This window comes from Anas acuta, chromosome 6 (genome assembly GCF_963932015.1).
Source record: "Anas acuta chromosome 6, bAnaAcu1.1, whole genome shotgun sequence".
Classification (NCBI taxonomy): domain Eukaryota; kingdom Metazoa; phylum Chordata; class Aves; order Anseriformes; family Anatidae; genus Anas; species Anas acuta.
Window position 1 is genome coordinate 17,686,424 of NC_088984.1, and position 17,341 is coordinate 17,703,764.

The window sequence follows — 17,341 nt, forward strand, 5'->3', positions numbered from 1 at the left end:
GCATTAAATTGTGTCCAATAATTATCGAGTGATACAGTTGACATGACTAAGAATGACTAAGCACCTTACAATATGTCATACTGAAATCTAACAAAGATCTAAGTAGTCATCCTAATCTAAGGCACAGAAAAATGCTTAATGTTTTTCAAACAAAGTGATTCTGGCTCTGTATTTGTACTACCATTTGCAAACCTCACCATCTGCTGTTCCATGGATGAGGAGATACTCCACGTTTTGGAAATTCTTTGCTCTTGCCATCACAGTTGAATTCTGTTGAGAGGAAAAGTGAACAGTTCAGCAGCTTCAATTTAAACCACTCAATCACAGAGCTGAAAGGCTTCCATTAACCAGTATAACCACAATCAAACAGTTGGACTGGCATAATAATGACAGCAGTGACTTCATCTCAATCTGAGATAGATTACTATATGTATATAGAAACTATATACATTTATGACCACTTCACAAAAAGCATAGTACCTACCATGTGGCATTCTCTGAACTCTGCAATTCCTAGCTACCTAGACAGCTCTACTAGAGCTGTTTGGTGTTGAGCATTTCTGCAGTAGGGGTTAGGATGGATGATAGGTATTGATACAACAGCCTTTATTGGGTTTTGGGTTAAATTCTTTGGGCTTAATTCAGGCCTGTCTGTATTCAGAGCTGGTATGTGCGCTGCTAGACAAAGTTACAGATTTCCTACCAATGTGAAGAAAATCAGAAATGCAATCTGTTCCAGGTAGGGGAGGTTCTGACTGTTCACTATGTAGATATTATTATCAGACAGCTAAATTTGAATGAAGCAGCTTGAATACCATAGTTAAGGGTACAAACCATCTTAACCTCTCTCATATAAGTTCTTTCCTGAATTAATGATTTGCACTGTCAAATCAATGAGAAAATAAAGATCCTTCAGTTTATTATATTTACAACTGATAAATACAAAACCATGAGGAACTACAGAGATATGAATTTCACAGCAGCAGCTTTAGCTGTTACAGGGCTGCCACTAAGAGAGCTGGCTGGTCATTTTATTTCTTTATTATTCTGGTTGTCCCTGGAAGTGTGACTCAGGTTTAAGGCAAATGAACAAAGAGAATTCTCACCTTGTAGTGCTCAAGATTATCGGACTCTACAGGAAGACCCATAAATCGTTCTGTGTAGATAGATGCTGTGATATTAAAGAAGAAAAAAGCTAAATATATTTTTGTGCCTCCAGTGATACATAGAAAATCGACTGTTTATTTTAACTATATCTGTTCCGCTTGGTTTCCTCATAATACACCAAATCTAAACATACTAAAAATATGGTTAATTAATACATTATAATTAATTAATAAAATATAAAATTATTAAAATATAATTTAATACATATGTTAATTAATACATGTTCTCCAAACAGTCCTTGTAGAAATAGTGGTTCAATAATCTATGGAGTTAACATTTTGTGGATAAAGGTAATTAACCGATACTGCTTTATGCTACTGGTTTGAACTCCAGAAGTCAGTTGAATGAGCCAATAAATGTGTGTGGTAGAAAGACAACATACACTACTGTTGACATCTTAAAAAGAAAAAGAGCAGAATTCCAGCCTGGGATGTGTATGAGTATATATAGTTAATATGGAAAAAACATTGCCCTTATCCCATTGAATGAATATAAACAACAATTATGGGGGAGCAGGAAATGATATAGGCTTGTGCTTAAAAACTTGCAATTGATTTTCAGGTATCTGTCCAGCTCCTTTCTCTAACGATAACAAAGACTATTAATGGATTTGAAAAAAACACAAGCACGAATAACTGAATGATATCTAACACCAAGAAACCGTTAGGTTTCAGCTATCTTTAAACTGCCCGCATGTTTGTAATTTAACTAACAGTAGTTATGAAAATCTGTGGAAAATTGATGCAGCAGCTGTCACTACAAGTGCATTACTTTCTTTATGACTTTTCCTTGAAAGAGTAACCAGCACATATTGAGCGGTCAAGCTGCAGTATTACAGGAATTTTATTTATTTAATGGAGTCAGAGCTATCTGATGAAGAAAAGCTGGCATCTTTCCCACCCATATTTAGAGGTGATGGCCATCGTAGTCAGTAAGGAATCGAGATTGTCTACAGAATCATAGACTAGTTGATGTTGGAAGGGAAATATGGAAGTCATCTGTTCCAACCAGGACCAATGCAGGATCCTCTAGAACTAACTACCTAGAACCATGTTGACCATGTCCACACAGCTTTTGAATACCTCCAAGGTGGGAGACTCCACAACCTCGTTGTGTCAACCTGTGCCAGTACTTTCCCCATGCAGTAGTGTTTTCTGATGTTGACAGGACATCCTCTAAGTGAGTTTGTGCCCATTTCCTTAATGTATTTATAGGCATTGATAACATCCCCCCTGAGGCTTCTCTTTTTGAGGTTAAACAGTCCCATATGTCTCAGCCTTTTCTCACAGGGGAGATGATCCAGATGATCTAGTCCCTTAATCATTTTCGTGGTCCTTTGTTGGACAATCTCCAGCATCTCCATGTCTCTCTTGTACTAAAGAACTCAGAACTTGACATGGCAGTCCAGGTGTGGCCTCACCAGTGCTGAATAGAGGGGAGGGATCACCTCCTTTGACCTGTTGGCAATACTTTGCCTATGAAGCCCAGGGTACTATTAGCCTTCTCTGCATCAATGACACATTGCTGACTCATGTTCAACTTGGTACCCACAAGGCCCTTCAGGTTGTTTTCTGCAAAACTGCTTTCCAGCTGGGTGGCCACCAGCAAATATTGGTACCTGGGGTTGTTCCTGCCCAGGAGCAGGACTTTGCATTTCTGCTTGTTGAATGTCACGAGGTTCCTGTCAGCCCATTTTCTAGCCTGTTGAGGTCCCTCTGGCTTGGAGCATCACACTATAGTTTATCATCCACTCCTCCCAAGCCACTAGTTACTGGCCTCCAACTAGATTTTGTGCCACTGATCACCCCACTCTGGGCTCAGCTGCTCAACCAGTTTTCAATCCATCTCACTGTCTGTTCAGTCAGCCCATACATTAACAGTTTGTATTTGAGGATTTGTGGGGGTCAGTGTCAAAAGTCTTACTGAAGTCCAGATAGACAATATTCACTGCTTTCCCCCTACCTGCCAGGCCTGTATCTTGTTGTCCAGTTTCATATACTGCATTAGAATATTTTTGAGAAAAAGTAGAAATGAGAGTTCCCCCAGGGATGGAAAATGACTCAATATAGCCACGTTCCCATGGTTTATTATGTATCCTTTATATATGTTACCACCAAGTGCTAAAGATGTGTACTGTGTCTCCCAGATCAGCCAGGTAAGGCTCCTTAAGAAAATTTGTAATAAACTAAATACAGAAAAATCTAAGTAGTCTATCTTTTATCAAAATTCTTTATCATTCAATGAAAACAGAAAATGTGCAATATCTGTTGTCAACACAGTGTCAAACAACCATATTGGGCTTGAGTTTTCAATAAAATAAACTCTTTGAATGGCTGGCATTTCTACAGTATTTTGAGCCAAATTCTCCACTCTCTTCTACCAGTATAGCTACAACAAGTCCACTGAGGTCAGCAAGAATTGCATTATAATGACTAAGTGGAAGATTCAGCTTGTCAATTACTGAGGAAGAAAAAGGAGATTTAGAATTTTAATAAAACAGTCACATATTTAATGCTTTTAACTATACATTGTCCCTGAATGCAACTTTCCTTATAACTGTTCAGCTGCTATATTAACTCTGACAGAAAATGGAGGTGAGTGGGAGGATTTCAGAGAAAAGATTATGCTGCAAACTCTGATCTGTGCATATAAAAGAGGGCAGGACAAAACTTAGAAGCTCTAGGGACCAGTACATCCTCTAACATACTGACCCTGCTTGAAGTCTCAAATATGTAGCATCCTGTAGTTTTGCCCCTAACAGAGTTCACCCTAATATTAACTTGATCTGTTTGCCAGAACTCATGACTCATTGCTTTGTTATGCTTCCTTCCTTCCTTCCTTTGGGGAGGTACATTTGCTTGTCTGGATTTTACAATGTGCTTTTAGCAAGATTTTTTAATGCTCTTTTGAAAAATCAGCTAAAGTAAAGATTGCAATGGTGTGGGTCTAATCTGCTTTTACTTAAAACTTCATACAATTTTTAATGCCCAAACAAATGTTTATAACTCTTCCCTTATTGAAGTACTTTTGCAAAATAGTGCTTTATGCCTGCATTCTGGAAATAATTTTGTGATCATGAGTGAAAATGCCTTCAAAAATGTTCATGCCAGTGAAAACATGAAGATTATGCTTCCTGTGTCATACAAATGTTTTTCCCTTTGTTTGCAAAACACCATAAATACAAGGAATGTCTGTGCTAGCAGTCAGGGAAGCAATCCTTCCCATTTAACCAAAGAAATTTCTTATAACCAAGACTTCTTAGCAACGACCATATGCTAAGTAAATGTGTTCAAAGTGTTACATTTTGCTCATTGAAAACATGCATGGCAGGATTCTTTTTTACACTAAGGTTCCTTTACACCATGCCAAAAGCTTAACAGGTCTGCAAGTAAGTGCGTATGTGCCTGCTTTATTCACACAGCAAGGCCCTGGGAGTACACTCTCAGAGTTGTTTCCTCAAAACAGTTTGGAGTCTTAGTCAATAAAGAAAAATATGTCTTGTAACACGACAACACTGGAGGTGTGGTTGAGAAACATCTAAAGGCAAAATATTTAAAAATAAAAAATATCAGACAGAACTGAGTCCCTCTATTTTCCACTGCTTTTGGAAAATAACTTTGCAGTCATCAGAGATACTGATTCCTGACAGAGGCCATCTGCAGTAACTGAAGTCGAAGTGCACTGTGATTACATTATGGGCAGAAAAACATTTCAGCTGTTTCTGAATTCAGTTTTAACAAGATTTTTTTTATGGAGATAATTCCTGAATATAGTGTTTATCAAGAGGACTTGATACAATCAACAACAATCAAACCTGATACAATCAAACAGATTGTTACAGATGTGCATATAGAATTGTCTGTGCATACCTTCTATGTAACAAAATCCGTTCCAAACTGACAGTTCCAATCAGTTATTTTCAGCACAGAAAATATTAAACTTAAGGTCTTAAAAGTTTTATGTCTAGGTAATTGCACTAAGTTTCGTATTGACATTCTCTTGCAATGATTTAATTTAGAAAGTCATTAAATGCTACCTCTCTTTCCAAGTCAGTGTTTATGACAATTTTCCATACCGTAATATTCCCAGCTGGAAACAGGAGCCACAGCCATTCCACATTTAAATACTCCACTGCCAGATCCAAGTGCCAGAGAAGTTACGTATCCACCATAGGACTAGGAAGAAATCACTGAGTGTTTAAAATTATTGGTGAAATATCATTTTGTTTTCCAAATCAAACTCATATAAACTGATTCCAAAGTAAAGAGTTTGCTTTGAATGCATGAAGGACAAAGCTTTTTTTTTTTTTTTTTTTTTTGATTTCAAATAGATCTGATGTGATTTCTTGTGACAGAGATTAGACGGCTTTATTGAATCACTTATCTTACTATTTCTTCAGCACTTATCACAGGATATTGCTCTTGTTAGCATTTAGAATCATAAAAAAATTAAGTTGGCAGTGTCATTCAAGGTAATCTAATCAGTGCAAACTATCTCAAAACAGGGTTAACTTCAAAATTAAATGATGTCAATCAGAGGCACATCCAAATTCCACAGCCTTTCTAGTCAACATATTTCAATGTTGAAAACTGTTGTCATATATTTTTTTTTTCCTAATACCCATTCAAAACTTTCCTTGTGGTAAATTGTGTTCATTGCCTCTCATCCTGTCAGCGTGCCCTTCCAAGAAGAGTCATAGGTTTTCCCACCCTTAACAAACTATCTAGCTTTTTTGAATGTTTGCTATATTGAACCATCTCCATCCCCAATACTAACAGGGTCATATAATTAAGAACTTGAAGTTGGAGCAATTTGTCTCTACCAATGGCTGCTCTTCTGGCCTGATTCCTCAAACTGGGACCCAATAACGAAGAACAAGTTCATAGATAGAATCTAGGCAAAGTAAGTCTAGATATCAGAATAGACATGCAACAATTTGGGGCTAGAAGCTGAGAAAGGAGAAGATATTGTAATAAAAAGCATTCTGTTTGATTGTACATGGGATATGGAACTGGGGTTGGAAAATACTTGTATAAGGTTTTGGGAAATAATGGGCTCCTGTTTATTCTGGAATAGAGGGATGGGTGTGTCATGCAGAATTTTTTAAATTATTAATCTTATCAATAGCGTATTAATGATTAAGGGCAGTATGCACAGATCATTATTTAGTTAGTTAGTTAATTTGTAGAGAATTAAGTTAGTCCCTCTCTACTGTTGAGAGTCATGCTTGAAACTACAGCGATGGATATGCTTAAGGAAATAGTAACTCATAAAACCTTTCAAGAGCATTTGCTTGCTTCATTTGATATTTAAAAAAAAGCAGTCCACAAGGCTACAGAGTAAAGGATTAAGATCAGGCAGGTAAATCTATGTACTGTAAGAGTTGGAGAGGTGGAGTTCAAAACCTGAATTGCCTTAGTGGTCATTTAAGAACTTTTACCATCCAAAAGAGTTTGGTGAGTCTGAAAGTATGATGAGTTCATGCATACCTATCAAATTGCATGCTATAAATAAGGATACAGCTTCCAAATCTATTCAAAGGATATGGACCAGGAAATGGTAATAACAAATAAATAAATAAATAAATAAGACAAAAAATAAAAAAAAAAGATTGACAGGTTTGGCAATAGTGCTGTTATTTAAATAATATATCTGCTACTGGAATACAATGCTTTAGATGTGTGAAATCACACTTAATTGGTTCCAGAAACACTGTAGTTAAATACAATATAATGTGATTAAAAAAATTGCATTTTCACGTGGTCTTAACATGATTGATGTCACTTTAATTTCACCTTATGACAGCACATTTTATCCTAGTTATAGCTGTGTCTGGCCACAGTAATTTAAATATTAGATTAATTGAAAGATTTTAGCAACCCTGCTCATGTGCTGTCTAAAATCAGGCAACGCCTACAATTACAGTTGCCCAGTGTTTCTGGGCAAGCCTCTTACAATGAAACTGGGCCAAGGAAAACAAACAAACAACAGCAATGAAAAAGAAAGACAGAAGGAAGGAAGGAAGGAGAGAAAGAAAAAGAAAGAAAGGAAGAGAGAAAGGAAGAAAAATTCTTTCTGGATATTGCATTCTTAATCTAGTCATTCATGACAAACAATTGAGCCAGATAGCTTGAACATCTTAAAAATCTTTATAAAGGGGCTGTGTGGCATTTATGCTATCTCTGAAGTTGTCTTCAGCCAATCTCTTTATAGAGATTTAGGACAGAAAAAGGAAGGATTATATAAAATTATACTACAGGATTATTTAAAGATAGATATAAAACAGATGAACCACTCACCCAGCCCCATATTGCTATTCGTTTCTCATCAATAAAACCCATTTCTATAAATTTCCTGTGGAAAAGAAAATCACAGAAATGAATGCATTATTGCAAACCAAGATTACTAGTATTTTAGCCAATTAGCAAAAAAAAAAAATTTCACTTTTTTTGAAACATCACAGCAATTTGATCAAACTGACAATCAGTGTAGCATGTCAGATTTCTACAAAGCATCAGTTATTCAACTCAAAGACATTCAGAGGAAACGAAGATTTTTTCTTTAAAGAATAAACACTGCTGAAATTAACACTTTCTTAATAATTTTTGTTCCAGAGGAACAACTAGCTTCATGTAAAAGAAGTTGTTTTTTCTTATACTTAATATTCACCTTGGTACACTGTCCAGACCCTCTCTTTAACTTAAACATCATACATAAGCAAAAGACAACATTGGTTCAAGAGCAAGAGATAAAATATCTTCAGATACATCCCAGAAAATATATAAGCAGCTGATAGCATTTTTTTACAAAGGCAACCACAAATGACAGACAATACTTAAAATGTCCAGTACAATATGGGTGGGACAAAGTTAGATAAGCCAAAAAATGATTCAGATTTGAAAAATTACTGTCTTAACCCATGGGGTTCCTCCTACAGTAAAAGCTCCTCCAAGGTTTCCCACTAGAGTATACGATTGTTTCTAAAAATCATTCATTTTAAACCATGTGTTAGATCAGTAAGATGGAATGCAATTCATTTAACTGAATAAAAATTTAGTCTAGGTGCTGACAGAATATTGGGAAGTGTGAAGTCTGAGGTCATTTCTTCACAGCCCATCTCAGCAAATTCTGCAACTGCAGAATCAGTTTAGACTCCCTCTGTCTCCAGCATTTTATGTTTGAATGATGATTCAGAGTAATAAAAAAAACACTTCTCTGTCCTGTGATATTTTAAAGCATGTTGCTGCTAAGAGTTTCAGGAAAGAAAATAATAGATTATATTGAAAAACCTGACATGATACACAGATATGCTGTTTCGTTTATCACTGAAAAAGATAATGGTGTGTTTATATCATTGAGGTGGAAATGAATTATCACAAAGCAGTAATGGGAAGGAACAGATCCCCTCCTCACACACACTTGTAAATACAAGCACCATTCACAAGCAAGCAGAGAAAGTTGTGGGAACCTTGACTTGTACATCCATTTTCTACGTTTTCTTCTCAGAATCAGGTCCATTACTGAGGGAAAGGATATTGCACTCGAAAGTCTATCCATGCTCTGATAGTAGTGATTCAAGATCAAAACCTAGACTAGATTTCTTAATCCTGCTTTGCATTCATTTCTGTGGGGTTCAAACTAACACTTCATTAAATGCTCACTTTCGTAATGCTACTTCATCTGTAAGCTTAACAGACAGACTTTCTTTACAAAACCTCAGCATTCTCCCCCTTCCCAAAACTTCTGCTTAGGGACTTGTTTTTCCTTGGAATACATTAAGTGTTTGATGCAGAGGTGCAGCCTGTGTGGGAAGAGGAGATCTACTAAAGGACCTTAGTCACTTCCTGTTGTTTATTACTATTTTAAGAAAACATAGAGAACAAGTTTATGATTAACAACACTGTTGAAAAGGTAGCGTCAGGATTCAGTTTTATACTCCACGTTTGATATTTAGCTAATCACCATGGTCCATCAGTATGGATCTTTGGCTAATCAGTATGGTTACTACCTATGAGGTAGGTTTCCCCTTCAGGAAAATATTCATAATAATGGAAAATATATTAGCTTACCTCTCACCACTGATGCACATATTTATTTAGGCCTAGGACTGAGGCCTCTGATAATGCCCTTACAAAATAGAAGTGCTGAGGTTCAAATGTGAACTTAGTAGTAAAAGGACTTAGTACACCACACTGACATCAAGCAATATTTTATTTCTACAAGTCTTAAGCCTAGTCTTATTTCCTGAAGCCCTCAGCTCTACAGAACACAGGCTCAGGAGAACATTTAATATTTTTTCTTTTTTTTTCACATTACTTTTTGTAGGTGTGTAAATACAAAAATGTTATGGAGATATATTCTACTTACTTCACTGCTGATATTTGGTCCTCAACTTCATAGACTCCTAGTCTTCGATATACTGCATGCAAAATCTTGTCACCTCGATATGCTGTCCCTCTGCCATCCACTAGGGCAACAATAATTCCCTCTTTGCTTGCAAGATAGGTTATCCAACTAATGCTAAACGTGTCCTTTACATTCTGACTGCAAGGTCCTCCATACCTGAGGGTGGAAATTTACACATTTTCAACTCAGATGTATAAACAGATACTGGATTATAGATGTCTCACATTTTCTATACAAATATTTTGCTGAATGGCTGTGGTTTAGAAATCTCAGTAGACAGAAGCAGTCCCATTACTGTTTTCATATATTTGAGAGATTTTGCTATCTAAAATTCACTTAAATCCTTAATGTCTTATGCCTAAAGCAAACCATTAGTTTTAGCTCAGACGAAGGAGTACAGCATCAGGTATCCATTGTAAGGGGAATTCTTGGAGGAGGTATGTCTCAAAGTCTCAATTTCTAATTCTCTCCAAAATCCTTGGGTACAGAAATGAGGTGTAATAGCCCTTTTGAATTCTGTTTGTTTGTATTTATTTGGCATTTGATCTCCACACATACTATGCATTAACAAAGAAAACAGGAAAAAAAAGTATAGCTCCTTACGCTTTCTGGCCATCACCAAACCTTCTTTGATTCAGTAGGGAATAACATGCTCTGGGAGCTGTGGACTGAACACACCCCACATAGCTGAGCAATATGGAGACATGCCTAATACAAATTACGTATTTGACCTTGAGGACATGAATTACTTCATCTTCTGCTCTAAACTTCAACTAAACATACTTAGCATTGTTGGAATTTTGGATCATCACTAGTTAATAAAAGACAATATAATGTTTATCACACCCATTACTTTTCCATCTCTCTCTTTTTTTTTTTTTTTTTTTTTTTTCACCAATGCATTTTTTCTTGCCTTTCCAGACAGCAATAAATTCAATTCATCTCAAATGCTCTTTAGAAGGAAACTTTCAAAGAAACTAGGCTACATGGCTTAGTTTTTTTTGTTTGTTTTTCATAAGAAAATTAAGCAGACTCATAGTTTACATATTAACAAAGCTGAAATTAATAATTTCACATTGAAAACATGTATGTTTAAATTTCAATCTCAATATGAAAACATATTAATATGTATATTTAAACATATTAAATGAACAAACAGAAAAACAAAATGCTTTTTGCTTTTGCTTGATAAAATGTTACAAATATCCTAGGTTTCCTTAAATTATAATAAACATTCTTTCAGACAAAACAATGAAATTGAAAGAAAGGAAGTGTTACATACACCTGAATGAGTAGTGGGTACTTCTTGGATCTATCAAATTGTGGGGGCAGAAGCATTTTGTACCACAAAGCTAGAAAAGACAAATTAAAATTACATTGTTAATGGTTAAAAAGATTCCTCCAAGCATAATCCATAGTTTGATGTAATAGTAATGAAATAGTAATAGAAAAAGAATCAGCACAGAGTACATGAATTGTGAACAACAGAAGTAATTGTTTATATTAAACTGTTTAAGAATAAACTTGAAAAATTGAAGTGTCCATTTTAATTTTTTTTAATGAAGCTATGTATTCAATTATTACTTCACCAAAATAGATCTGCAGTTTTCTAGGTGTTTAGAAAAACACAATTAGGAACACAACTGTTGTAAAGATTTTGAGACATGGGTTTTTGAAAACATTATACTGATTCACTACTATGGAATATTGTTTGTAAAGTCACTAGGGAAAATAACAGTGTATACAAGTCACTATTATGTTTAACACATTAATGGCAGTTCATGTTTCACACTTCATTAGTACCATACTGTACTATAAAACATATACTGTGCTTTTATGTGATAGTTAAACACTTTACAAATATTATGAAAGTATTTTTTTAATTGTGTCACAAAGAAGAGGTGTGTTTCAACTACTATTTTACTGATAGACACCGTGAGACAAAGATAAATTAGTCACTGTCAAACAGGGCAAAATGAGGGCTCTGATTTCTAATCTGGCAGGCTAACAAGTTTGATCTACAGAAAGACTATAGTCACTACAACAAAATGAAGGCAAAATATGAGTAGTAAGTATATTAAAACTGTAATTCTTACTTATACCATCCACTTCAAGTTTGTTAATTTCTTCTTTCGGCAGTTTGATCTTTTGCAAAGAAGACTGCAGTTCCCAGTTGTCTTCTAATATTCTGAGCTCTACAAAAAAGAAACGCCCAAATTATTAAATAGCTCATTTGTTAATTCCTCTTCGTTAATTGAGATTTCTTTATTTTATCTTATTAGAACAGTAAGGAAATCTGTGAAAAATTATAAGCAGAGTAATGAAATCAGCTCAGCCAGTTCCATTTGGTCTTGATCATGTAGCTAAATAAAAGCAAGGCACTGGTATTATGATGCACAAATATTTCTTAGATTATTATAGAATATACATTTTGCAACACTAATCATCACATATTGCCTGTGAGCATTAGAGTTCTGGACATTAGGAGGAAACTCCTTTCTCCTGCAAATAACTTTCTCCAGTTTTCTTATATGGCAGAAGCTGGAAATGTAAAATTCACCACAGAATGCAAAAACCAGTTCTGTGTCTCCTCTCTTCCTTACCACAGTATCTTAAGTTTAACTTCTGAGACTCTTGGGCAGCATGGTTAAGCCCATATATGTTTGTGACTACCTTGTTTCTGGACAAACATGGAAAACTCAATTTCTTAAGGGGATGAGGCAAACCCTTGGCTTATCTACTGTATAGTGTATGTCCATAAAGACACTAGACATACTGTATAACTGTTCTTATTAATGTATTGCTGCAAACTTAGACAGCTTCATATACATACATACATACATACATACATACATATATATATATATATATATATATATATATATATATATATACTTGCCTGGGAGCCAATTTACTTTATATCATTTTAAAATCACTATTTATAATTTAGTTATTTTCCGGCACAGACCACGGAGCTATATATTATGAATTCACTGGGTATTGTTTGCATATGCATTTTTCCAAGAGTATTGGTGGATTAAGAATATTGTACATAAAAAAAAAAAAAGAAGCTGTACTTTCAGCTTATTTTTCCAAATGAAACAGAACATTTATAGACTTCAGGATATTTATTATTATTATTCACAATCCTAAATATTGCATTAGGGGATTTGCATAGTGAAGATAAATGAGAAAACAAGCATCCAGAAACAGGCAGGATATTTTCAGTACCTCTATCACCCTGGTTCTCAAAAAGAGTGGAAATAGGAATCCCAGGACCTGTCATAGGAATGAAAAGAAGGTTGTTTACAGCTTGAAGCCAGAATTTGGTGGTAAAGTGTACATTACATTACTATTGGAACTGACAGGAATTAAAGAGTTGAATGCAACCTTCTACCATTCTGCATCTTTTCTGCTGCAAAACCCACTAGACCCTGCTGTACAAAATACATAAGGTACTGTGTGTAGACTTGCATATATACCTACATAATTTAACAAACATAATAGAAGTAACATATCAGCCAACTCTTCCTCCTTAGAGAAGTGACATCTAGTCAATACCTTAGATGTGATTACATAAGGTGAATGCAGAACTAACAATGTGAAACATTCTTCTGAGAACATGTCAAATTGTATTTGTGAAGGTGACTGGCTTTCATATGGTGATGACCTTACTGACTATTTTGTACAGGAATGATTGAAAGGTGTTGTTATTAGCTACATTTGGTCCTCTGCTTAACAGAGGACCAAAGAACTGTTCAGCTGATGATTCAGTGCAGAAGAACAGTAAGCTTTATATGAAGTACGCAAAAGGAAAACTTTGGACAGCTTTTTTCCCTTTTTTAGGGAACACTGTTTCTTAACTGTTCTTTGATTACAGTAATGGATGAACTCATCACTCATACTTCTGTGTTATAAGTGGTTTCACTAATCATACATCTTGATAAATTTTTCTTAGTTCTGTTATTAAGGATTTTTAAAGATTTAAAAGTTTTTTTAAAGCAAAATTTTAAAAAGTCTTTTATTTTTTATTTTTTTTAAAGATGTTATTAAGATTTTTTCTCAGGTAGTAAATATTCAACATTTTGAGGCTGACCTAAGTTTTAATTGTTTCCATTTGAGAATTCATCGTAGTGATTTCTCATAGCTAACTTTGATCATGTTCTATGGAAATTGGCGTCTCTCACAAAATCCTGCTCTTGCTGCTGCAAGAATGACTTTGTTGAGTCAGCTTAATATTTGTTTTGTGTCATGAAGGACTCTCAAAATTTTGTTTTTAACTCTAAAAAGCATTTTTTTGGGGGGGGAGGGTGGTTAAAAAAAAAAAAAGTGTGAAAATATTTATATTCTTGAAGCATTTTTCCAAGATTTTAGGACATGAAAAAGTATGTGGAAATCTCTTCTGATTACAGTGAAATTTCTATGATTCATCTAGCCATCATTTGTGGTAATTTATTATGTATGCTGTAATAATATTATCTATGCTTCTGATATGTCCAACAGAACAACTGGTTATTTGTTTGTTTACATGCTATACATACCATAACAGATCAACGCATAATACTTAGAACGTTCACTGAACCTTGCTGTATAATATTGGCATCTCTCTTTCCTTAAATTACAAGTAATACACAGTTTTCTGATAGGTTTACTTCCAATACTGAGTCTAGGGGAAAAATAAAATAAAGCAATTATTTATTTTGCTACAACTGACATCAGATGAGTCTGCTTCATGTTCTGGAACACAGGCATTCTACTTTCAAAACAGTTCCTTTTAAAAATAGATGTTTTCCCTTTTTAGCATATTTTTCCTAACAGTTTATTAATCCTTTAGATAGTTCTTGTCCTCAATTCCCAGATATAATGTGAAGTAAAGTTTTAGTTAGAATAGCTCATGAAATTACACTTAATGGAATTAAATAAATTATTTGGAAATTAAATTATTTGGAAATTAATTATTTTGTTGACAAATCTACACCCATTGCCTATTAACCTATTATCATTAAGATAACGTTGATAGCACTTACTTGTAAATATTTCTTCTTCCTGGATAGCCTTCAAATTCATTACTTGAGTAGAAACTGTAAATTAATTCGTATATAATTTGTAAATAATCCATAAACCGATGAACTATGAACCAGTATCAAGACAAAAAGATATCTTGGAAGTTAACTTATGCTTTTTGAGATTTCTGCATAAGATGGGAGAATGAGTTAAGCTTACATGCCTTTCATCTTAATAAATCTTTGCTCAGACTCTCATTAGATGACAAATACACCATATAAATAAGAGTTCCATCTTAATTCGCAAGAGCTAATCACTCAGTCTCTCTTCCAATTATATATCTATATATATAGTAACCTGAATGAGAAACCACAGCTCATATTCAACAAAATAAAAATAATTTCTAGTTGTATGTGGGATAACCACATACTTAAATTTACATATCCCTAGAAAAGACCATCTAAGACTGATGATGACCGTCTAAGACCGATGACAATAACCAAAAAAAAATGAAGACAATTAAAAAGAATCTCCCACAGGTAAAAGAAGTTTGCAAAATTGAGCATACAAATTTGTTGTGGATGCATTCAGTTACGAGATACATTGTAACTAGCTAGTTATAACTTAATGAGTTGACAAACGGCTGCTGTGTGTCAAATGATTAAGTATTACTCTTACATGTACTGACAATACTCACAACCTACACTCTTCTGTGTGATACTTACATTGCATCATTTGTTACTCTGAAAATGTATATTGCTTCCCATTCTCCACTAGTAATTTGGATTGCATTCTCCTGCAAAACAAGATATATAAATTAGTGAATATAGCAGAATTATTTCAAAAATTCACAGTAAAGTAGACCACTTTGCTTGACTTACCACAGAGCCATTGATGTAATGAATATGCTTATAACCATTTTTGTCACTAAAAATTTTGTAGTATGAACTGCTGTCTGATGTAAAATATGGTGTAGATACAAAGAACTGGAACAAAGAAACACGGTAGGTGAGACAAAAGAAAGAAAGTCCAAACTGTTTAGCAGGTTATAATCTACATATTAAACTAACAAGACTCTCTTTCAATGGTTACATTCAATTTACACTATATCATGTCAGATTTCTTAAATTGATAATATAGATACCTGAAATACCACACAAATACAAGTTCTTTATTTATAACTGGAATATTTTGCATAATCTGTATGATATGTACTTACTTAAAAATATGTAGAGGTTATTTTAAAAATAATGTTTCTGAATGAAGCTAATGTTCATGAACAGTGCCAATCTGAAAGTCTTGTGGACCACTGAGTTTGGCTGATTCACTCAACAGAAATAGCACTAAGCAAAATGGATATCTAATCTTTACCATACTAATGGGTAAGAACCGATTATCCCAGGTAAGACCATTCAACTTTAGCTTTCTTTCAAACCATCACCTCTTTATTAAGATTGTCATCCAGCTACTGCAACTGTAAGTTTTATTTTCAAAATATGAACACAGAATAATGACCTGCAAGCACTTCAAACACCAAACATTCCCAATTACATGTGACTTTTGAATAATATTAACCCAAGATCAGCTAGAACTTGTGACCACAAGCTAAATTGTTCTGGACCCTCCTTCTAATATTTCTAATCTTTGAAATCCCATACAGGCTAAACAGGAATTTATGCATATGTGCAATTTTATTAGTTCTAATAAAAACCCTTCATCACAACCTCAAGAGCAGAGATGAAAAACAGAAAGGGACCAAGGCACTAATCCTACCGAATGCATAATCTTTACTTCAAATAAAAACACACCTCTTAAAGGATAGTGTACTGAAAATTGAAGGTCTCATTTAAGTCTACTGCAGTATAATCAAACACAGCATGAGGTTCCCCATACTTAATTCTAGTAACTTCGCCTGCCTGAGGAGTAACATAAGCATATGCACACGTATTAATTGCAAGAATATATGAATGTGAATACTGATCTCATGCTCTTACAACTTCCTTGCAGCTTGGTTTTTACTGCAAGCTCCCAAAGAAAGGTGTCATGGCTCTTCTAGGATAAAAGATATTAGGTAGAGAAAATTTCTTTTGCTTAAGGTAACTGCAAAGAAGCATCAACTACACTTGTAAGAGGGGTGTTTTACCTTGAAAGTTCTTCTCTAGCTTAAGATGAACAGCACATGGCACTAAAGCTGTGTTCTGAATGAACAGTTTCTATTCTTAAAATGCTATGGTATGACTAATCTTATCTCTTGCCCTAGCAAATCAGAGGTTTTTTACATTATTGCTTTGTCCCCACCCAGATATTTCTAAGAATTACTTTGCATTATGAATCACTCTCTGTTCTTGGCTTCCCTCCCTTCAGTATAGCGTCTGATCATTGCAAAGAAAGGTAGAAAACAAAGGTTTTTATACTCAGAAAGCTGGTAGCCAGCTACTATGCCTAACAGCATAAAAAGTCTCAGCCATACAGTGCAACAGGTTTGAGGCAGTAGCATTGTGTGACTTTGAATAGTGTTTGATGCTTCAAAACACCACTGTGAAGATGCAGAAAGCTGTAAGTTTTCATTAAATCAGAAGAGAACAAAAACAAAACCTACTCCGCCTGCCCATCCTGTTTGACTCTCTTCTATGTGCTGTTGATTCTGAAAAACAAAATCAAATGTACAGTCTTTAAGAAGATTGGGTTAATGTAGAATTAAAAATCTTCAAACAAAAAGTCTGCAACCTCCTGTAAAAGAGAACTCTAGAATACTTGCTATGAT

The 17,341-nt window shown here is 34.6% G+C and overlaps 1 protein-coding gene across 1 annotated transcript in view; it reads right to left on the reverse strand.

Moving 5' to 3' along the window:
• Positions 1–17,341, reverse strand: part of LOC137859044 (prolyl endopeptidase FAP-like) — a 37,803-nt gene that overhangs the window by 1,633 nt on the left and 18,829 nt on the right. Inside the window, exons 12-24 of the mRNA XM_068687697.1 lie at positions 17,177–17,221; positions 15,459–15,563; positions 15,303–15,373; positions 14,601–14,654; positions 14,115–14,239; positions 12,805–12,852; positions 11,670–11,768; positions 10,856–10,925; positions 9,535–9,729; positions 7,467–7,521; positions 5,243–5,342; positions 1,107–1,171; positions 198–270 (exon numbers count right to left, since the gene is read on the reverse strand). Of these exons, the coding sequence (XP_068543798.1) occupies positions 198–270; positions 1,107–1,171; positions 5,243–5,342; positions 7,467–7,521; positions 9,535–9,729; positions 10,856–10,925; positions 11,670–11,768; positions 12,805–12,852; positions 14,115–14,239; positions 14,601–14,654; positions 15,303–15,373; positions 15,459–15,563; positions 17,177–17,221 (1,105 nt within the window). The remainder of the gene's footprint in view (positions 1–197; positions 271–1,106; positions 1,172–5,242; positions 5,343–7,466; positions 7,522–9,534; positions 9,730–10,855; positions 10,926–11,669; positions 11,769–12,804; positions 12,853–14,114; positions 14,240–14,600; positions 14,655–15,302; positions 15,374–15,458; positions 15,564–17,176; positions 17,222–17,341) is intronic.